This window comes from Aquarana catesbeiana, linkage group LG05, assembly GCF_042186555.1.
Source record: "Aquarana catesbeiana isolate 2022-GZ linkage group LG05, ASM4218655v1, whole genome shotgun sequence".
NCBI classification, from domain to species: Eukaryota; Metazoa; Chordata; class Amphibia; order Anura; family Ranidae; genus Aquarana; species Aquarana catesbeiana.
In genome coordinates this window covers 306,100,353-306,124,213 of record NC_133328.1, presented here as the reverse complement: position 1 = coordinate 306,124,213, position 23,861 = coordinate 306,100,353, and the positions used below count along the sequence as shown (strand labels likewise).

At 44.5% G+C, this 23,861-nt stretch overlaps 1 protein-coding gene across 1 annotated transcript in view; it reads right to left on the bottom strand.

The window, feature by feature from the left end:
* The window catches only part of ELP2 (elongator acetyltransferase complex subunit 2), a 357,175-nt gene extending 343,418 nt beyond the window's left edge, over positions 1–13,757 (bottom strand). Inside the window, exons 1-2 of the mRNA XM_073630833.1 lie at positions 13,576–13,757; positions 12,218–12,296 (exon numbers count right to left, since the gene is read on the bottom strand). Coding sequence (XP_073486934.1) covers positions 12,218–12,296; positions 13,576–13,707 — 211 coding nt within the window. The 5' untranslated portion in view covers positions 13,708–13,757. The remainder of the gene's footprint in view (positions 1–12,217; positions 12,297–13,575) is intronic.
* Positions 13,758–23,861: the final 10,104 nt, after the last annotated feature.

Sequence of the window (23,861 nt, the reverse complement as noted above, 5' to 3'; positions counted from 1 at the left end):
AAGAAGGTCACTTACAGTAATGGGGGGGGGGAGAATGAGAACAGTATTGGTGGCGGGGGGATGAGGACAGTAATGGGGTCACTGCAGACAGTAAGAGGAGGAGGTTAAGGAGAGTGATGTGAAGGGCAGATTTTGATGATTGGGGGGGTGGGGGGGCTGAGGATGCTTATGTAAGAATGGGATTGTGATATGAGGCTTGATGCAGCTCTGTGCATGCATGTTTGCATGCACACATCATGAGAATGAATGGGCTGCCCCATTCATGAGAAATGAAGAGAAAAGTCCTGACCCCTTTTTTTTCTAAATTGCCCCACACCAAGCCACATGTAGTTTTGCGGGAGCGAAAATGTGCAGTAGATGCCGATGTGTAGGGGTGCCAATAAGGTTGTCACCCCACGCATCCGCTAAAGTGCAGCCCACGCATGTTCCCCAGCCACAGAGATCTGAAACCTAGCTTTAAAGGAGGCAGGGCTGTTATGTGACGGATTTGAGTTATAGCAAACTTAGGCGATTCAAACCTCTGCTGGAAGAATATTTTACTGACTAGACCTCTGAATTTTACTTCAATATTCCTGATCTACAGGCTAGTTAGTATAAAACTTAGAAGGGGAGTGGGAGCATGTTTAAAGTGGATGTAAACTTGAAAAAAAAAAAAAAAGTCATAATATAGAGTATAGGATTTGCTATCATTTGAGCCCAGTCTTGCCACAAAGAGTTAATCCATCTCTGAGCAATCCCCTTTTATTGTTCAGTGAGACAATTTTTGACAGAGAAAAACTTTGCCAAATCCTCCCCCTTGCTGTGAGTGACAGGTGATTTACATATCTCGTGCACTAGCCTAAGAGACATGCAGTATTTTTTAATTCTCTCCCCCACTCCTTTCTTCAGCAGCTCTGCAAGGATTGGCCGTTCCACACCTCAGCATAATTGGGCATGCTGAAGTCATGTGGTTACTTTCCACTGGATGTTAGAGATCATAGCAGAAGTTCAGTGTAAGAAATACACAGGAGAAAATGCATATTGACAAGGGGAGTGTAGAGGTGGGCGGGGAGTCTACTGACATCACGACTCCACCCACCGAGCTCCAGACAACAGACCCACCCACAGAATCTGCAGTTTTTTGGGTCTGATAACAGACAGAGGGGAGACATATGACAGGTAAAGATACATGCAGGAGACATGTATATCCTTATAGATAACCCCTATGGCAGTAGTTTAGAAAGGATGACAGTGGGTTTACATCCACTTTAAGGTTAGAGCGGTTTAGACCGGACTTCCACTTTAGTAGCAAAAACCTTTGTAATAACTGTTTGAGAATCTACTTTAGAATACAAAACCCAATAAAACAAACACCACAAGCAGACAGATAAATGAGCAAATCGATACGTTAATAACAAAATGAAAATACTGCTTGCATAATGCTTTTGTAAAATGACACTTTTGGGAGCTGTGGAAGTAATCAGGTGACTTTGTAGCAAAACAGTACAGCTTCCATACCAGACAAGCCACTCAGTAACACTAAGAGCCGGTTCACACTAGAAGCGGCACGACTTGCAGGTCGCCTCACCGAGGCATGCAGTTATGCATGTTATGCAGTAAACTAGAATGCAGTAAAAGCATTTAAGACAAAATGACAGTAACAGGAAGGAAAAAACTCCTTTAGCGGCTTAAAAACAAATCGCGCATGCGCGATGCGCATCAACGTTGTGACCCTTACAACGTCACAACGTTGATGCGCATCGCGCATGCGCGATTTGTTTTTAAGCCGCTAAAGGAGTTTTTTCCTTCCTGTTACTGTCATTTTGTCTTAAATGCTTTTACTGCATTCTAGTTATAATAAATTGCCCCCAATTTTTCAATCTACACTACTGGAGTCCTATTCTATTTTTTTCTTGGGATCTGAGGCTCATTTATATCTGACCTTTTCCGAGAAGAAACATTGAGGGAATTCTTGTGAGCATACTTCTTCTTCGGGGTTCCCGTTGCTGTGGGCTGCCTGCCCGATGTAGTGAGAGAGGACTCGGAGGCTCCATCATCCCTGGACATTTCCACAACTAAGCTTGTTCTGACCCCCCTGAGTAAGGGCGGTCGCAGGCTTTCTGGTAAGCCTTCATCTTTACCATTTGGTGGTGGGCTGCACGGGAGGTGGATCGAATATTCCCGAATCCTGCAATATATCTTCCTTCGGATTTTACACATTGTTATTTGGGACACTTTTTTGAACCTTTTATTTCATTATTCACTTTTATTATTCTTTTCACATATACCTATTTTTGGCATGGTCCCATATTTAAAAGGAATATCACTACGTATTGTATAGATATAAGTTTTAGATGATTATTTTTGGTGTATTTACATTGTTTATTCGGCATTACACCCTAGCATTATCAGAGATTGTGCACTAATTTCTAATCACCAGTTACACTCTTATGTCCAGCGCTACACCGATTGTTGTATATTTGATCTTTGCCTTATATCGAGGTTATAGTGTTTAGCAGCAGGATTTTACTCAATCTTTGTCACTCACGATTTATTTATTTTTCACATCTTCACATTTATGCACGTAGCGCGGTTCCTTATTTATTTAAAGTAATGTTGTGTACCTCATCCAATGCAAAAGGTGCAGCAAAGGATCTTATGTTGGTGAAACAGGACAGAAGTTGCAAGCGAGGATGAATTTGCACAGACATACCATCAAAGAACATAAAGAAGACAGTTTATGCACACCTGTGGGACATCATTTCTCACAATCGGACCACACTATAGAAGACCTCAATGTCTTAGTTCTTAAAGGGAATTTCAGAACTATCCAGGAAAGGAAAACATTTGAACTAAGAATGATACTTCTTTTTGACACGAAGAATAATGGCCTGAATTTAGATATTGGTTTCCTTACACATTATGCTAAAGTTTTACGACCGCTCTGTGACTAGCATCCCCCTCTGCATTCCCCCCCTAGCTCTCCCTCTGTCTTATCTCACTAACTCTGCTGCTATCTTTATTACCATTGATTTGTATGTGTTTGGTCTTCCTTTTTTTTTTTTTTTTTTTTCTTCTTTAACATTCTGCTTAAAAATTTGTGAATCAGTACTACTTGGACCTTGAAGAAGGGGACATACCCCGAAAGCTTGTCCTGAAAAATTGTATGTTAGTGCAAATAAAAAAAGTATCACGGACAGTACTCAATTTTCTCTGTAAAAATAACCCAAATTAGTGTATATTATTTGGTCTTTGTGAAAGTTATAGCGTCCACAAGCTATGGTGCCAATATCTGAAAATTGATCACACCTGAAGTACTGACGGCCTATCTCATTTCTTGAGACCCTAACATGCCAGAAAAGTACAAATACCCTCCAAATGACCCCTTTTTGGAAAGAAGACATTCCAATGTATTTAGAAAGATGCATGGTGAGTTTTTTGAAGTTGTCATTTTTTCCCACAATTCTTTGCAAAATCAAGTTTTTTTTTTTTCTTTTTTTTTTTTTTTTTTTTTTTTTTCACAAAATTGTCATATTAGCAGGTTATTTCTCACACACAGCATATGCATACCACAAATTACACCCCAAAACACATTCTGCTATTACTCCTGAGTATGGCGATACCATGTGTGAGACTTTTACACAGCGTGGCCACAGAGGCCCAACATGCAGGGGAGCACCTTCAGGCATTCTGGAGCACCCATGCCAATTCTGACATTTCTCTCCTACATGTAAAAATCATCATTTATTTGCTAGAAAATTACATAGAACCCCAAAACATTATATATGTTTTATTAGCAAAGACCCTAGAGAATACAATAGCGGTCATTGCAACTTTTTATCTCGCACGATATTTGCGCAGCAATTTTTCGAACGCTTTTTTTTTTTTTTTTTTTAAATGTTTTTTGCTTTAAAAAAAAAACAAAACAGTAAGGTTAGCCCAATGTTTTTGCATAATATGAAAGATGAAGTTACGCCGAGTAAATAGATACCTAACATGTCACCTTTCAAAATTACACACGCTTGTGGAATGGCGCCAAACTTCGCCACTTAAAAATCCCCATAGGCGACGCTTTAAAATTTTTTACTGGTTACAAATTTTGAGTTACAGAGGAGGTCTAGGGCCAAAATTATTGCTCTCGCTCTACCAATCGCAGCGATACCTCACATGTGTGGTTTGAACACCGTTTTCATATGTGGGCGGGACTTATGTATGCGTTCGCTTCTGCATGCGAGCACACGGACAGGGGCGCTTTAAAAAAAAATTTATTTTTTTTTATTGTTCATTTTACTTTATTTATTTTAGTTTGACACTTTTTTCCAAAAAAAAATTTTTTTGATCACTTTTATTCCTATTACAAGGAATGTAAACATCCCTTGTAATAGGAATATGGCATGACAGGTCCTCTTTACAGTGAGATATGGGGTCAATAAGACCCCAAATCTCACCTCTAGGCTATGCCTGAAATTAAAAAAAAAAAAAAAAAAAAAAAAAAAGATCCTGGCTTCGATCGTAGCGGTGAGTCGGTAGAAGCACCGGAGGGCGGCGGGAGGGGGGGGGGGGGGATGTCCCCTCTCGCCTCCCGTAAGAACGATCAAGCAGTATAACAGCCGCTATGATCGTTCTTATGGTGTAGGGAATCGCCGGCTGAAAAAGATGATATCTGAATGATGCCTGTAGCTGCACCCATCATTCAGATATCCCCGCACAAAGTCAAGGACGTCGTATGACGGAAGGCCGGAAGTGGTTAAAACACTTTTTTTTTTTTTAACACAAAGTTGTTCATTTATACAATATTTCTAACACATAGCATGTACATATCAAAAATGACACCCCAAAATAGATTCTCCTACTCCTCCTGAGTACGGCGATACCACATGTGTGAGACTTCCACAGCCTGGCCACATACAGAGGCTGGGTATGGCTGAGCATGGCCGAGTATGGCTGAGCATGGCTGGGTATTGCAGAGTATCGCCGAGTATGACTGGGTATCGCCGAGTATGACTGGGTATTGCAGAGTATTGCGGGTTATGGCAGAGTATTGCAGATTTTTGCAGGGTATGGCAGAGCATGGCTGGGTATTCCGGGGTATGGCAGAGTATTGCGGGGTATTCCGGGGTATGGCAGAGTATTGCGGGGTATTCCGGGGTATGGCAGAGTATTGCGGGGTATTCCGGGGTATGGCAGAGTATTGCGGGGTATTCCGGGGTATGGCAGAGTATTGCGGGGTATTCCGGGGTATGGCAGAGTATTGCGGGGTATTCCGGGGTATGGCAGAGTATTGCGGGGTATTCCGGGGTATGGCAGAGTATTGCGGGGTATTCCGGGGTATGGCAGAGTATTGCGGGGTATTCCGGGGTATGGCAGAATATTGCGGGGTATTCCGGGGTATGGCAGAGTATTGCGGGGTATTCCAGGGTATGGCAGAGTATTGCGGGGTATTCCAGGGTATGGCAGAGTATTGCGGGGTATTCCAGGGTATGGCAGAGTATTGCGGGGTATTCCAGGGTATGGCAGAGTATTGCGGGGTATTCCAGGGTATGGCAGAGTATTGCGGGGTATTCCAGGGTATGGCAGAGTATTGCGGGGTATTCCAGGGTATGGCAGAGTATTGCGGGGTATTGCAGGGTATGGCAGAGTATTGCGGGGTATTGCAGGGTATGGCAGAGTATTGCGGGGTATGGCAGAGTATTGCGGGGTATGGCAGAGTATTGCGGGGTATTGCAGGGTATGGCAGAGTATTGCGGGGTATGGCAGAGTATTGCGGGGTATTGCAGGGTATGGCAGAGTATTGCGGGGTATTGCAGGGTATGGCAGAGTATTGCGGGGTATTGCAGGGTATGGCAGAGTATTGCGGGGTATTGCAGGGTATGGCAGAGTATTGCGGGGTATTGCAGGGTATGGCAGAGTATTGCGGGGTATTGCAGGGTATGGCAGAGTATTGCGGGGTATTGCAGGGTATGGCAGAGTATTGCAGGGTATTGCAGGGTATGGCAGAGTATTGCGGGGTATTGCAGGGTATGGCAGAGTATTGCGGGGTATTGCAGGGTATGGCAGAGTATTGCGGGGTATTGCAGGGTATGGCAGAGTATTGCGGGGTATTGCAGGGTATGGCAGCGTATTGCAGGGTATGGCAGAGTATTGCGGGGTATTGCAGGGTATGGCAGGGTATTGCGGGGTATTGCAGGGTATGGCAGAGTATTGCGGGGTATTGCAGGGTATGGCAGCGTATTGCAGGGTATGGCAGCGTATTGCAGGGTATGGCAGAGTATTGCGGGGTATTGCAGGGTATGGCAGAGTATTGCGGGGTATTGCAGGGTATGGCAGAGTATTGCGGGGTATTGCAGGGTATGGCAGCGTATTGCAGGGTATGGCAGAGTATTGCGGGGTATTGCAGGGTATAGCAGAGTATAGCAGAGTATTGCGGAGTATTGCGGAGTATGGCGGAGTATGGCGGAGTATGGCGGAGTATTGCGGGGTATTGCGGGGTATGGCAGAGTATTGCAGGGGTATTGCAGGGTATGGCAGAGTATTGCAGGGGTATTGTGGGGCATACCAGAGTACTGTGGGGCATTGCAGAGGGCATTGCAGAGCATTGCAGGGCATGCAGAGTAGTGGGGATGGCTGAGCATGGATGGATGGATGGCTGGATGTCTCTGTGCAGCGCTGTGGGCACTACACATGCAGCCCACAACGCTGCAGCCATCCATCCATCCCCCTCTCCGCTCACAGCGTACCGATCGGTACACAGAGGGGAGGAGAGGAACCGGCGTCATCAGATGACGCCGGTTTGTTTACATGTGATCGCTCCGTCATTTGACGGCGCAATCACATGGTAAACGGCCGCGATCAGCGGCCATTTACCGGGATCTGTGATGCGCCGGGTCCTCTGGACCCGGCAGTCACGGATGCTCTCGAGTGCGCGCCCTAGGGGGCGCGCAAGAGCAGAATTCTGGGAGGACGTCCCTGGACGTCCTCCCAGAGTTAAACAACCGCAATGTAGCCGTCATTTGGCTATGGGCCAGTTGTTAAGTGGTTAATTCAGACTCCATTCTGATTCTAGTACATGCGGTCCCCAGGTTACAAACAAGATAGGGACTGTAGGCTTGTTCTTAAGTTGAATCTGTTTGTAAGTTGGAACAGGTACATTTTGTAAGTGTAGCTCCAGCCAAAAAATCTATTTTTAGGCTTTTTGGATTATATATGGAAGGGTTATCACCCGTAACATTTGTTTTGTTGTCTGTGTCCCTGTTCAGAAGATTTCACCTCACTTTCTGTCCCAATGACAATTGGATTTGAAAATTTGGGGTTATTAGGGAAACAAGGATTGGTGATAAAGCATCAGTGGAGACACTTTTTTTCCCATATTAACTCTTACAGGAGAGAATTTCCCTTCCTAGGGGTAGATTTCCTCTCACTTCCTGTTGTCTCCCTCCATTTGTAAGTTGGATGTTTGTAAGTAGGGGACCGCCTGTATCCTTTCCCTGCTCAGAAAATCTGCTACTAGATTCAGATCTCCCTTTAGGTGCACCGCCGTCAGGGATCCTAAGTTACTTTCTGCCCAGGACAGAATCTGAAGGGCCGAGGGCAGCAACACTCTGCTTCTCGTGCCTCCCTGTCTTGTTATATAGGCCACTGTTGTGGCATTGTCGGTCAACACCTAAATGTGGTGACCTCAGACTTGATCCTTGATGGCCCATAGTCCTAGAAGAATAGCCCTTAATTCCCTGCAATTGGAGGATCTCTTGGCTTGTTTGTCAATGTTCCCTGGGTCATCTGTCCTTTAACATGGGTGCCCCAACCCCAAGAACTCCTCCTTTCTACGGGAAAACACCAGAGTAGGCCTTTGTCCAAGTTTGACTGTCTCCTCCACCACCACAGCTTTCTCTGAACCTGAGGGGGCATCTTCATCAACCTCTCCAGAGACTCCCCATAGGACCAATTCCTCAGAACTGCCTGCTGGAGATCCCTTGCATGGAGACATGCCCATTGCATTGCTGGTATTGATGCTGTGAGGAGTCCTAGTACTGACATGGCTGCCCTGATAGAAATTGGCAGATTTGTTTGTGTCTTTTTCTTTTTACAGCATTTTGGACCTTCTCTATTTTTTCCTCTTGGAGAAAAATTATTTCTATATGAAATTGATGGTATACCCCAGAAACCTTATTGTTTGAGACAGGATCATGTTTGATTTCTTCTTAGTTTATGATCCAACCGAGACTTTCTCTAATTTGGCAAATAGCAGGAGGTCATCCAGGTATGGTACGATCGATATTCCCTTTAATCTGAGGGGAGCTAAGGCCTCTGCTATAATTTTTGTGAATATCCTCGGTGAGGAGGACAGCCCGAAAGGAAGAGCTCTGAACTGGAGATGTGAAACTGACCCTTCCATCTTGACCGCTAACCGTAGGTATATCTGTAATGCTGGTGCTATAGGCACGTGAAGATACACATCTCTCAAATCTATGGACGCCAAAAAGCAGCCTGGGGTCAGAAGACTTTTCACTGAAAAGATTGTGTCCATCCTGAACTTCTTGTACCGGATTGATCTGTTTAGTATCTTCCGATTCAGAATTAATCTGAACTTCCCTGATAGTTTCCTTACTAGGAATACAAGCGAATAGCACCCTCGTCCTTCCTCTTCGGGAGGGCACCATTTATGATCACCTTTTGTTCAATGAGTTCCTTTAGGATAGATGACATTGCTACATATTTTTTTAGGTCTTGGGAAGCTTGGGTTATGTAAAACCGAGTTGGTGGGGGCTGAGAGAACTCCAGTCTGTAACCCTCTGATATTATTTTGAGAATAAAACAGACTGGTTGTTGTTGTCTTCCACTGTGGTAAAAAAATCTTTAAGCCTTCCTCCCACAGTCGGAGGACTGTCAATGATTTTTTGTGTTTTGGGTAGGAGGGAGGGTCAAACAGTACCCCTGACTTGCCCCTCTCTCTTTGGGACCTCCAGGGTTTTTTGTAACCTGTCTCTTTTGTGTCCTGGGCTTGACGAAAAGCACGAAAAATTTTCTTGCCCTGAGGGATCACCTTCTTCTTTACTTGGAAGGCCTTTTTCTTATCTGCCGTTCTATCGAGTACGGCTTCAAGATCAGGACCAAAAACTAAATTCCCCTCAAAGAGTAGACCACATAGCTTTGCTTGAGGCTGTATCCACTGACCACGTTTTAAACCATAGTGCTCTACGAGCTGAGTTTACCAGGGCTGAGGATCCTGCCAGCATTTTTTATAGATTCAGTGGAGGCATCTGCCATGTACCTTACTGCTTTCTGTAGTACTGGCAGTGTATCTAACAGGTCCTTACGGGAAGTTCCTGCTTCAATATGGGCTTTCAACTGTTCAAGCCAGTGCTCTAGGTTCCTGGCCACCACAGTTGACGCCATAGCTGGTTTTAAATTGGCTAAGGTTGAATCCCATGCTTTCTTCAATAGAAGGGAGTCTGCCCTTTTATCCATGGCGTCTTTTAGGATGCCCATATCCTCAAAAGCGAGGTCTGTGTTCCTCGATACTTGAGAAAAAAAGCTGCATCAAGCTTTGTTTTTTTATTCCATACTTGAGTGCAATACTCCTAGAAAGGAAATCTCCTCTTGAGAGATTTAGAAAAGAAAGGAACTCTTTCTCGGTCCTTCCACTATCTTTTTACCGTTTCAGATAGAAACTTATGTACTGGAAATACCCGGTGTTTCTCTTCACCCATGCCGAAGGGAGAAAATGTGGGTAGGGGGCGTGTAAGCAAATTCTGCAACGTCCTGCAATCCCATACCTCTGCAACAGCCTCCATCTTCCCCCGCCGACTGCCTGGTGTTAAGGTTCAGCCTGCCCTAGGCTCACCCTCAAAACTGACATGTCAAGATTTGTGTTAGGAAGGGGAATTTGTGGTGGAGTATATGTGCCAGTAGGCATCATTTGGGGGGGGGGGGGGGGGGGGGCATTGTGCTAGGAGGAGAAATTTGAAGAGGGAGAGGATTTGAGCCAGGAGGGGGATGGGGGTCAAAGATTTGTACTGGGATGGGGGCTTTGTACTGGAAGGAGGGGGAAATATTGTTTGGAGAGAATGTTGGCTTGCAAAGGTAATATATGCTTGAGGGGTTGGGAGGCACAGTTTGGCATCTTTATCCTGGACACTAGACAACTTTGTCCCGGCACTGCCCACAATACCATTGGTAGTGTGGTGACAGCACAGACTGTCTTATTTGAGTTTTTATGCTGTCTGCATTGACCTTGAGTATTCTTACTTCCTGTCCTGAAAAACCACTTTGTAAAGGGAAAAAAAACAAAAAAACAACAAAGGACAAAGAAATCAATACAAACCGAGGTTCTAACTCTTCTACACTCTACCAGTGGCAGCTGGTGCTCAAAATTTGTAAGAGGGGGGGGGTACGCAAACTGTTAGTAATGCAGGGCTGTAAATAGCCATTTATCAGGCGATTATGTATCATTACTGCTAGGTAAAACTGTGCCTGTCAATTGCAGCTTCACTGTGCCCATTATCCCTGTACTGTTTTCCCAGGTTTTTACACCTGCTGTGCTCATTATGAGGGGTTCCCACCATCCCTGTGCTGAGTTCCTGGGTTTGTAACATGTTGTGACATTATGAGGGGTTCCCATCATCCCAGTGCCGAGTTCCCAGGTCTGTACACCCGCTGTGCCCATTATGAGGGGTTAATTTTGTTTATTGAAAAATCTTACAAACAACAACTTATATACAATAAAACAATAATAAATAAATAAAACATATTTACAAAATAATTGAATATGACTATACAAAACAAGAACATAATAAATGGTGCAAACCAAATTGCACACAACACAATCCCTACGGGAGAGCCAGACTAAGGAACATCACCGTCACCATGCATGTAGCCTTTTATCAAAAATATATTTGATCTGAAAATCTAGGGGAGTGAAACAGAATACAAAGAAAAGCCGCACACCCCAAGATCAACTGGCAGCAGCTACAGAGTCCTGATATTCCTCCAAGCCCTTATCCAGGCCTCCTGCTGCCACCTGCCTTTCTCAAGACCCTGAATCTTCCCAACCTCACCCAGAATGTCCTGCATCACCACTTCGACAGGGATGATTTTACTCCGTAAGGATACCTGACACTGTGCACTCCACGTGAAATAACGGACTACTAGACTAACTAAAAAAAAAAAAAAAGTGTTTCCAAATCATAATCCTGACGAGTCTGGAATGCCCCATACAACCACTCTGCACAACTCATATGGGGAAGGAAAGGTATACTCAGAGCCCTCCCCACCCTCTTGTACACCTCTATATTAAAAGGGCATTGAAGTAAAAAGTGATCCAAGGACTCCACCACTCTCGGGCAGCCCCGATCACTCATGGAAAGAAACTTCAAGTTGCCCTTCACATATAGTTTTCCATGAAAGGCAAGCCAAGCCTGATCCCTAAACTTCATTGAGGGGTTGCCACCATCCCTGTGCTGAGTTCTTCTTTACAAGAGTCTAAGATCTGGGCATTCCTCTTTAGGGGTCCAATCTCTGACTGTCTGCCTGACACCCTTTCCATCCCACGTTACTTTTTATCTCTTCCAAACTGTTCTGCAGCTCAGTACATTCTCTCTGCACTCATTTAGGGTGGCCATAGAATAGATAAATTTCATTCCTACTACGGCCACTTTAAATGAGTACCTGGAGATTTGTGTGATCCTTCTTGTGCACTGCTGGTTGCCGAGTCCGTGTCACCGTCACAGGGAGATGAATGGACTGCTGACTCTGCACGGACCCATTGCTCCCTGTCTGCCACCATTCTTCTGCTGCTGATTCCCCTCACTTGCTGAAGGAGACAGGCAGCGTGTGAGCCAATGACGCCACGGGTCCCATAAAAGCCCCGCCCTACGGACCCACCAATCAATAACCACCACAGGAAACCTAATGCTAGAAGGTAGAGTGTTGGGGCGCAGAGTTCATAGCCCCAAGGACACTGTAAACTACACCAATAGAGTTTATTAACCCCAATCACGTATTTACCCCTGCGTAATGCCTCCAATAGCACCCCTGTGTCCAGCGCCCTTAACACACACACACACACACACACACACACACACATTTAAAGGGACACTTTTTTTTTTTTTAATAAGTAGCTTTGGGGGGTCAGCGCCCCTGTGCCCCCACTGCACTCTACCCCAAAGCAAAAAAAAAACTCTTCCGAGGTTCCACTTTTACATATCATACATCTAACTCAAACACAAATAACCTTACTTACTACAGTCAGATTTCTGAATCCACTGCACACAGTTAACTCTTCCAGTGTGTCCATTTAGTGTAGTTATTATTGTCTTGTCCTAAAACAATAAAAAAAGAAAAATATATGTTAATCAACAGTTGGAGAACACAAAATCTCTCTTTTTTAAATCCTTTACCCAATAAGAGTAGCTATCTAATTACAATAAAAAGGCAAGAACTAAATACATTTCTCAATGTACGGTACAGTATAAAACAGATCTAAGCCCAACATTTTTGCTACATTTTGAACAGAATACGAAAGATTTGATTCTCAGTCAGTTCTATTTGTCAAGACACTTTATACCATACCAACTTGTAAGCCATTAATGAAGATGGTTGCATGGCTCATTAGTGGTGCCACTAAAAACTTCAAATCTCAAAAAAAAAAAAAAAAATTCAGCACTTAAAATCAAGATTGAAAAGATTACCCATACTTAAAAAGTACACTAACATCTTGAGGGAGGTACCGTCACCTTTCAAGGCAACGGACAGAATACCTTCTGCTATAATGTTTCTACTGGCAGGATCAACAGGTTTTTACAAATAATTCCAGGGGGTACCTAGAAAACAGAGGAGTCTGGAGTGGGAAACCTACATCACACTTATGATTTTATATATGACCGTAGCGCCTTATTAATTAGCCTTTAAGTTGTTCCAGTGTCACAAAGCGATACAGTTTTAGTGGCCAACCGTGGACTTTTTGACAAAGAACAATAAAAAATGAAAAAGTCTATATATTTTGTACAAGGATTAAAATTGCTGGTTGAACAATACATTAACAATGTGTTGTTGTGGCTTAAAACATTGGTTGTTTTTTAAGTTTTTTTATCTTTTTTTTGCACCCCGATAGGTGTAAAAGCTAATGCCTGGTACACACGGGGAGTTTTTTTTTAATCGTTTAACCTGTGAGCTGAACGTAAAAAAAAAAAAAAAACCTGGCAGATCGCTGTACGTAATCATAAGTGATGTTAGTACACTGATCCCCCCGCTGTGCTATTGTGTGATGACAGTAAGACAGGAGGAGGACGCTGCCGCCCCCAGCTGCTGAAAGGGCTCACTGAGGGTTTAATATCACTGTAATAAACCAGTTCTTATAGATGTGACAGTTTTATGTGCTCCAAATCAATGACCAAATTAAAGAAAGCAGACAGAGCTGGCTGCAAAAGCGATCACTTATCACCCACACACAAAACTACAATAACTCCAGTCCTATGATACAGTACCGTGTTCCCCTATATAGCCTATCAGCAAACACAAGTATAACAACATACACTGAGCTCATGCTGCATCCCCACACCTCCCTATTCCCCTGCCATTACATTGACGAGTTATCTTTACCTGCGGGTTGTATAAAGCTATAGAGTGACACGTTCCACATGCCAGAACATTTTGCCGGCTCCAGCTAACACAATTCGGACATCTATTGACAGAAAAAGCCGCATGGGTAAGATGCACCGTGGGAGCATCCATATTTGATTCTGGAACTGGCTGCTTCCTGTTCAGGGAGCTCTCTGATGACATTCCGATCACATGACCGCCTCTGTGTTACAGTCATGTGACCACTGTGTTCCGCTGCTAGGCGATAGAACGAGTGGTAGAAGGGAAGAAGCGAAGAAGGGAAGGGACTTGTGCTGCTGTGGAAGCAGTATGAAGAGAAATTTCTGAATGTGTATATAGTCATGATGTGTTCTAGTTCATAAGTGGAATGATGTGCCACTTATCTTGTTGCTCCCTAGGCAGCACGAGCATACCTCTCAACTTTCTGAAATGGGAACGATGGACACCTATTAGCAAAAGTATGTACTCATAGGACACCCCCTTAAAGGAGAATTGTACAAAAAAAATGATTGGTTAAACCCACAAGTGCTTTTTACTCTTATATTGGCTTTTGGTATTTACAAATACAGCAATTTAGAGATTGAATGAAAGGTTTAGCACTGGGAAACACTTTGGAAACACACAGTGGTGTAGTGGTAGCACTCTCGCCTAGCAGTAAGAAGGGTCACTGGTTCGAATCCCAACCACGACACTACCTGCTTGGAGTTTGCATGTTCTCCCTGTGCCTGCGTGGGTTTCCTCCGGGTACTCCGGTTTCCTCCCACACTCCAAAGACACGCTGGTAGGTTAATTAGATCATGTCTAAATTGTCCCTAGTATGTATGAATGTGAGTTAGGGACCTTAGATTGTAAGCTCCTCGAGGGTAGGGACTGATGTGAATGTACAATGTATATGTAAAGCGCTGCGTAAATTGACGGCGCTATATAAGTACCTGAAATAAATAAAAAGTACATTTTATATATAATTATATAGATCAGACCAAAATGAGGAGGAAAGAGGGACATTGCTCCAAATCTGGGACAGTCCCTCGAAATCAGGGACAGTTGGGATCTATGAGCACGAGGGTCTCTACCCTAGGTTCACACTGGTGCAATGTAAGACACTGAATGTGAATGCTGTGCAGATCACGTGCGATGTCTGTGCGATGCAAATGCAGATTGTATGGCTGAATTTGCATCGCATTTGCACTAAAATGGTGCAGGACCCTTTTTTGGTCCGCACTGGAATCAGATCTCATTGGTGTTCACACCAATGCGATCCGATTCCTGCACCATTTGATAGTTCGCACTGCAATACGCAAACTGGTCTGGGGGGTCATTAACATAGCTCCCAACTGTCCCTGATTTTGAAGGACTGTCCCTGATTTGGAGCAATGTCCCTCTGTCCCTCTTTCCTTCTCATTTGTCCCTCATTTTGGTCTGATCTATATAGTTGTATATAAAATGCACTTTTTATTTTTCATAAAGTGTTTCCCAGTGCTAAACCTTTCACCCAATTTCTACATTTCTGCATTGGTATGTTTCAAAAGCCAGTATGAAGGAATAGTAGAGGTAAAAAAAAGCACTTGTGGGTTTAACTTTTTTTGTATAATTCTCCTTTAAAGTGGTTGTAAACCCTTACAGACCACTTTGACCTACAGGTAAGCCTAAATAAAGACTTTCCTGTAGGTCCAAGAAATATCTCCTAAACCAACACAGTTTAGGAGATATTTGCAAAAAGACAGCGCATGCGCCATAGACAGTTGCACACTGAGCATGCCGCTGCTAATGGTGATATGCCATTAGTGGCGGCTCCCGTGCGCATGCGTGGGAGTGACCTCATCGCGGCTCCGGCCAATCACAGTGGCGGAGCCACGATACCCGGAAAGAAGACGGACGCTCTGAAGCAGAGGGGACAGCGGTGACATCGCAGGCTCCTGTGTCAGGTAAGTGACACATAATGGGCTACTATGCGATGCATAGTAGCCCATTATGCTTTACCTTTGCAGGGAAACAAAGAGGAAGTAAACCCATCAGGGTTTACTTCCTCTTTAAGGGTATGTGTCCTATGCCTACATACTTTTACTAATAGGTGTCCCTCGTTCCCATCTCAAAAAGTTAGGAGGTATGCAGTGGCAGCTGGTGCTCAAAATTTTTACGGGGGCACAAACTGAAAGATTCTGAAAAAAAAAACATCAATTGCAGCCACTGTGCCATCAAACACAGCCACTGTGCCCATCAAACCTAGCCACTGTGCCATCAAATGCAGCCACTGTGCCCATCAATTGCCGGGACTGTACCATCAAACACAGCCACTGTGTCAAATGCAGCCACTGTGCCCAATTGCCACCACTGTGTCCATCAAATGCAGCCACTGTGCCCATCAAACGCAGCCACTGTGCCATTAAATACAGCCACTGTGCCCATCAATTGCTGCCACTGTACCATCAAACACATCCACTGTGCCGAACACAGCCACTGTGCCCATCAATTGCCGCCACCGTGCCATCAAACACAGCCACTGTGCCATATTAAATGCTGCCACTGTGCCATATCAAATGCTGCCACTGTGCCATCAAATGCTGCCACTGTGCCCCATAAAATACAGCTACTGTGCTCATCATATGCAGCCACTGTGCCCATCTTATGCAGCCACTGTGCCCATCAAATGCAGCCTCACTGTGCCCATCAAATGCAGCCTCACTGTGCCCAGTCTAATGCAGCCTCACTGTGCCCGGTCTAATGCAGCCTCACTGTGCCCGGTCAAATGCAGCCCTGAGCCTCACTTACCTTACAGGCAGCTTCGCTCGCGCCATGCTTTCCACGGAGCTGCCTAAGTCACTTCCGGGTTCCCTGAAACAGGGAAACCGGAAGTAACCTCTTCACTTGAATAGCAAAGCTCCCATCCGTAGTAATACTACGGGCAGAAGCTGCTCAATGCTTTGGATTGCGCCGCAAAGCAGATCAAAAGCCTGCAAATGAAGCTCCTCGTCTGCAATCTCGTGATTGCATTGACGTGGCGCTTCCCATAGTGCACTGTGTCTGGTGCCCGAACACAGTGCACTTAAAGAACATTTTTTTCAATTTTTTTTTTAAAGGGACCTTTTTAAAAAATATTTATTTATTTATTTATTTATTTTTGTGACTACTGGGTGGGGGGGCGGTGCCCGTGCGCCCCCTATGGACAAGCCACCACTGGAGGTATGCATTAACTTTCTATCAACACCCACAGCGGTTCGCATAGGGCAGTGTGAACTGCCTGCGGGTCCTATGCGATGTGGGAACTGGCACTGGAATCGCACTGGTGACCTCACCATGCTAGTGTGAAGCAGTTCACACCTATGTGTTTTTTTAGTGCAGTTTGCAGAGATGCACTACAGTCCATTTAACGTGGTTTCCCATGGTACACTTTCACATCCGTGCATTTTGCAGGAAGTGCGTTTTTAGAAAGGGTCAGGGACTTTTTTTACACGTTTTGCGTGTAATAGACTTCAATGGAATCGCACCAGAAACGCAAGTGCTGTGTTTGTGATGCAATTTTTCATGCGTTTTGCGGTTTTTATTTTTCCTGTTAAACACTGTATATAGCTGGTTGCTAACGAGCAGGCCAGGAAGTTGGCCGCTGCGTCCTTAACAACTGAGGAGTTATCAGCTGTCAGCGGGTTTTGGATTGCCTGCAAAAAAAAAAATAGTGAAATAAAATGGTGTGGGGTCCCCCCAGGTCCAAACCAGGCCTTTCGAGGTCTGAAATGGATTTGGAGGTGACACCTCCATGCCAAATTTATTTTTAAAAATGGTGTGGGGTCCCCCCAAAATCCATACCAGAACCTTAACGGAGCATGCAGCCCAGCAGGTCAGGAATGGGATGAGCAAGCGCCCTCAACATGGGGGGGGTGCTTGGGGGGTCCCCCCCAAGCACCTGGTCCCCATGTTGTTGGGGACAAGGGCCTCTTCCTGACAACCCTGGGCGGTGGTTGTGGGGGTCTGTGAGCAGGGGGCTTATCGGAATCTGGAAGCCCCCTTTAACAAGGGGACCCCAGATCCTGCCCCCCCATGTGAATGAGTAATGAGTTCACCAAAAAAAGAAGTTTAGTGTTACAAAACACAAGAGACGGCTTTTGACAAGTCCTTTATTAAAAATTGCGTCTTCTTCCTCCAATATTTCTTCTCCCTCTTATCTCTCTGGTGGTTTCTTCTCCCTCCGCTGTCTTCTCTCTACGCTGGTTTCTTCTCCCTCTTCTCTAGCCGTTTTTTTTTTAAACCTTACAAATGTGCAGACTAATAGTAGGAGAGACATGCAGTCTTTCTTTTGTAATCAATGGCAGCTTGTTAGAGGAGCTCCGGAGAGACCGCAGCCAGCAGCCCGTTTTTCTGCACAATCAATCCCTATAATGAGCAAGCTGACATACTGAACACCCCACACCAGATCCAGGCAAGCTTCGGTGGTCCATAAAGGCCGGAACATACCCGAAATCTTTAAAAATCAGACGCTCCAGAGATCCGGAGGACCTGATCCTAAGATGGCGCCGACTCACGCTGAAGAGGATTTCAGTGAGGATTCCCAATCAGCCACTGAGGAAACCGGGAAGAGACTCCCGCGCTCTAATCTCCCCCTTACTTGTGCTGACATGGCCATCATAGCAGCGGATATTAAATCCTCCTTTTCTGCAGCCATCACGGATCTCAAATCCAGCTTATTGGTGCTGAATGAGCGCATGGCTGCTGCTGAAACGGCCGGTAAGCACAGGGAGAAAGCCATTAGCAGACTTGATAAAGTAACTGCATCCCACTCCAACCATTTCATAGAAATGAACAGACACTTAGAGGACTTGGATAACAGGGGGAGAAGGAGAAATATTAGGGTCAGAGGGATCCCTGAGACTGTGGACACTGATCAGATTGTCTCTGCCCTGAGGAGAGTGTTCAACAGCCTGCTAGAAAGGCCTGAAGACACGGACATTAAGTTTGTGAGAGCACACAGGGCCCTGAGAGCACGAGGCCCAGACACTATGCCTCCACGTGATGTTATTTGCTGCCTGCAGAGTTTTACTTTGAAAGAGGAGATCATGCAGAAAGCTCGCAGAAATGATCAAATCATATTTAACGGGGAAAACATTATGCTCTTCCATGACCTGTCTCAGATAACTTTAAAAAATCGCAGAGCTCTACGCCCTCTTCTTGCTAAGCTCCGGGAAAAAAATCTGCGTTATACATGGCGTTTCCCCTTCGCTTTACTTGTGACCCATAACGGGCGACAACATTCTCTAAGATCACCTGAGGACCTGACGGAGTTTTGTGATGGCCTCCATCTGGGACAAGTCGAACTCCCGGAATGGTATCAGGAATTTCGTTTACCCCCATTGGAAAGAAGTCCACCATGCTCACCTGTCTCCTCCCCTGACAAACGCCAACCCAAAAAAATGAAACAAGGCCGTAATGGAGGTTCAGTGTCACGTACATCTAACAACAGGGCACACTCTTCTAGGGCCCTAAAAGATACTTTTTGAACCAGTTGCTGTTAGAAGTCATCGACACCTAGTGTAAAGGATCCCACAAGTTCACCTGTTCACACAACCTTCTTTTTTCTTCACTATTTGGATTGACTTTAATCATTTGACTATCTACGGTATACATCTCCATGGCTTGGTTGATACGCAATAGACCTATGTTGATTGCAGGGGTCGAAGATCCCTTTCCCTACACAGGATAGATTTAACCCTATTTCTTATACCCATAAGATCACTGAAACACAGTGGAAGAATTAACACACCATGGCAATCGCAGAGACTATTCATAGGCTCTGAAGGATACTCTAAACCTTACAAGCATGGAGGTAGTAGATGTCCACATGACTCACACTATAGCTTTGAATTGCCTTTCATATACATGAGGACCTACAGACTTCCGCAGGTCTTTCATTTTTTTTCCATGTTTTTTTTTATTTTTATAACAAGATCCATATTGGGATATGCATGTCATATTTCTCCCAGGTTAGATGGCTTTTGCCCCTCTCCCCCTACCCTTCGTTCGGTAGGTCACATACAGTGACCATAAATGTGCGGAATTACAAAACTAGAAGCACCCTATTTGTTACTATTGGTGGCTGTGACCTTCCCACCTCCAGTTTTCGTGTTTGCCATTTTCACTAGTGGTTGGCACTATCTGTCATCCTTGTTCAACGTCTTCTACTGTCCCTCAAAGTGTGCTCTGCGGTAACGATTACGTGCCACAGGGCACACTGCAAAGGACCTATTGATAGTATAACTATTTAAAGGTACGAAACTGATAACTTCCTTTGTCTCCTTCTAATCTTTAACTGTTTCCACATCTCTTGCTATATCTCAATTTCTCTCTATCCCTCTTCCTTTTACTTTTTCTTTTTTTTTTTTTTTTTCTATATCCATAAATAGTGGTTGTATACATTTTTCTGAATAGCTAATAACGCAGTTTGAACCTGCTCTCCTAATCTTTTTTATTTTTAATTGTTGCTTACAGGTCTTGATTCTCTGAATCTGTCTCCAGTGGAATCATGGTGTACTCCTCTCTAGGCCAAAGCCCCACGGTGATATCCTATAATATTCAGGGATTGAACATTCCCGAGAAAAGATCTACCCTCCTGAGGGAACTTAAAAAAGGTAGGCCTCATTTTGCCTTCCTCCAAGAAACACATTTTAAATCTAGCAAACTACCCAGGCTCACTGATTCCTTCTTCACTATAGCACACCATGCTACTAACGAACAGGCAAAAACGAAGGGAGTGTCGATACTAATTAGTAGAGAGGCCCCCTTTGAACTAACAGACAAATTAACAGATCCAGAAGGACGTTTTCGTATGCTGAAAGGGAAATATGACGTTAACCTTATCACATTAGCTAATGTATACTTTCCCAACAAATCACACTTAACTTTTTGTAGACGCCTGATACGTGAATTAGAAGGATTTGGTTCAGGTTGCATAATCTTGGGTGGCGATTTCAACCTCCCTTTAAACCCCCTGACAGACACGTCTACAGGCAAATCACATATAACCTACAAGATCCTCAAGAGTATTAAAAAATCATTACATTCTTTGCACCTTATAGATTCATGGCGCTTCCTACATCCGGAAGACAAAGACTTCACATTTTATTCCGCCCCACACAATAAATATTCAAGGATCGATTACCTATTCGTATCCCGCAGAGACTTACATCTCATCTCTAAAGCAGAAATTGGACTCCAGCCCATATCTGATTATGCACCCATTTCAGTTAAAATGTCCTTCAAGACACGTACAAAAAACACATCAACATGGCGATTAAATTCATCTCTACTGACAGATCCTATACTATTGCCGATGGTCACGTCTCTCTTGAAAAAATTCTTCACACACAATACTACTCCGGACATAGACCCCTTAATGGTTTGGGAAGCACATAAATGTACCATTCGGGGGGGAGTTGATTCAGTTAGGAACACAATGTAAAAGGGAAAGAGAAAAAGAGGTAACCAAATTGACAGACAAAATATAACGATTAGAGACATTACACAAACACTCGTTATCGACACAAATGGCAACTGAATTATTAGATGCCAGGAAAACATTACAACAAACGTTAGACGCCATTTCGAAACGCCTCTTACTTTTCAAGAAAAAAATCTATTATGAACACGGAGACAAGACTGGCAAGTTTTTAGCTAGAGCCCTGAAAGGCCCCCGCTACAGAAATAATATCTCAGGCATAACTAATATAGATGGTAAATTAGACATAACAGATGACCTAATAGCCCAACACTTCCATGACTATTATTCCAAATTATATAACCTACCAATACAATGCAAACCAACAGATATTCCAGGGACCAAACAACAAGCTATACAAGACTATTTGACCATCTCTAACCTCCCCAAACTCTCTGACACTGACATTGAGCTTCTTGACCTACCAATAGACTCCACAGAAGTACAGTCAGCAATTAAAGACCTGAAAACGGGGAGGAGTCCGGGCCCAGACGGATTTTCCTCGATATATTACAAAACTTTCACAGATATACGAATCCCCTCACAAAGGCTCTAAACTCATTCTCCACACCGAGGGAAGTTCCTCCGACTTTTTTATCAGCCCACATAACAGTCTTGCCTAAAGCAAATAAAGACCCAACACATTGTACTAGTTACAGGCCGATCTCTCTACTAAACCTAGATGTTAAGATAATGGCAAAAATTATAGCAAACAGATTGAGACCCCTAGTGCACAACCTGATCGGACCTGAACAAGCCGGTTTCATGCCGGGCAGGGAAGCAAGGGACAACGTCACAAAATCACTTAACATCATTCATGCGGCCCGGATGCAAAAAATCGAGGGCCTTCTCTTGTCCACGGATGCGGAGAAGGCCTTCGATCGAGTAGCTTGGGATTTCATGATGGAGACATGCAGATACGTAGGCATAGGCACACACATGTTATCATGGATTTCTACACTGTATACAAACCCTACAGCACAGCTACGCATCAACGGATCCCTATCAGCCACAGTACATATCTCCAATGGTCAGGGGCGTAACTACCACCATAGCGACCCATGCGGGCGCTATGGGGCCCGCAGCCGAGTGGGGCCCAGTGAGGATAAGAGCACCGCCGGCACAGTCTCCCAGCCAGGGGAAGAGAGAGGAAAGGAAGAGGCGAGCTGTCCGTATCAGCAGAGAGCTGAATTGCCCGATGTAAGAGCTTTCATTAGAACTTCCAGTGTTCCCGGGGCTCACATCACATAGCTCCACCTTTTGGCCCAGTGCCTTTGATAGACAGAACGGCGTTCCAATGTGGGACATGTGACGTCATCAAAGACGTCGGGCCAAGAGGTGGGGCTATGTGACGATGAGCCCCGGGAAGACAGGAAATTCAAATGAAAGCTATTACAACGGGCAATCCTGCTCTCTGCTGATCCGGGTGGCTTGTCTCTTCCTCTGCATAGGTGGGGCTGTATGGGGCACAGGCAGACCAGGCTGTATTGGGCACGGGTCACGCTGTATGGGGCACAGGTCACGCTGTATTGGGCACAGGTCACGCTGTATTGGGCACAGGTCACGCTGCATTGGGCACAGGTCACGCTGTATGTGGCACAGGTCACGCTGCATTGACACTAGGGCAGCTGTGGGGGGCGACTGTTTGCAGGGGGGCCCCATACAACATTTTGCTATGGGACCCTGCTATTTCTAGTTACGCCCCTGCCAATGGTACCAGACAGGTTTGCCCCTTGTCACCGCTTCTTTTCATACTCACACTTGAACCATTCATCAGGAAACTAATGATAAACCCAGACATTAGAGGCTTTCAGATAGCAAATAAAGAACACAAGATAGCCGCATACGCGGACGATTTGTTATTTTTCCTAACAAATCCACATATGTCTCTTCCAAACCTGATACAGGAGTTCTCTAAGTACAGTTACGTTTCAAATTTAAAAATTAACTATACTAAGTCCGAAGCAATGAATATTAACATACCAGACCATACCTTGAAAATTATACAAAATAATTGCCCCTTTAAATGGAAGAGAACAGCACTCAGATATCTGGGGGTCTGGCTAACTCCAAGACTTTCTCAGATATTTGAGACAAACTTCCCACCACTTCTAAAGGAAATAGAACAAGATTTGACTTTATGGCATCCAAAAAATTTCTCTTGGTTCGGAACGGTGGCTATATGCAAAATGTCCATGCTACCTAGAATTCTTTATTTATTCAGAACCCTACCAATAAAAATATCTGCAAGCTTTTTCAAAAAGCTACAATCGATTCAACTTAAATTTGTGTGGGCACGCAAACACCCTCGAATTAGATACTCATTATTGACAAGACCCAAAGAGTTGGGAGGGATGGGCCTACCTGATTACAAGAAGTATTATTTTGCATCTCATGTAACCAGAATCATAGATTGGCATTGTCATGCTGACCTCAAAGACTGGGTTTACTTAGAAAAAGAATTGAGCCCTATACCCTTGAAATTTGCGCCCTGGATACCGGGTTCAAAATACCCACCACTCTTGAAACAACACCCCTTAATAAACACCACTCTATCAATTTTCCATCAGTTAACCAAGAACACAAACTTCTCCACATCGCTGAGCCCACTCACCCCACTATATCATAATCCAGACTTTCCCCCTGGCGAATGGAATCCTCATCTATTGCGATCCTTAGACCCAAACACCCCCCTTCTAGCTAAACACTGCTTCCAAAATGACCAGATCAACGACTTCTCCGCTCTCAAACTAGACAATGACATGACCCACCTACCACAATGGACATATTTCCAGATACGCAGCTA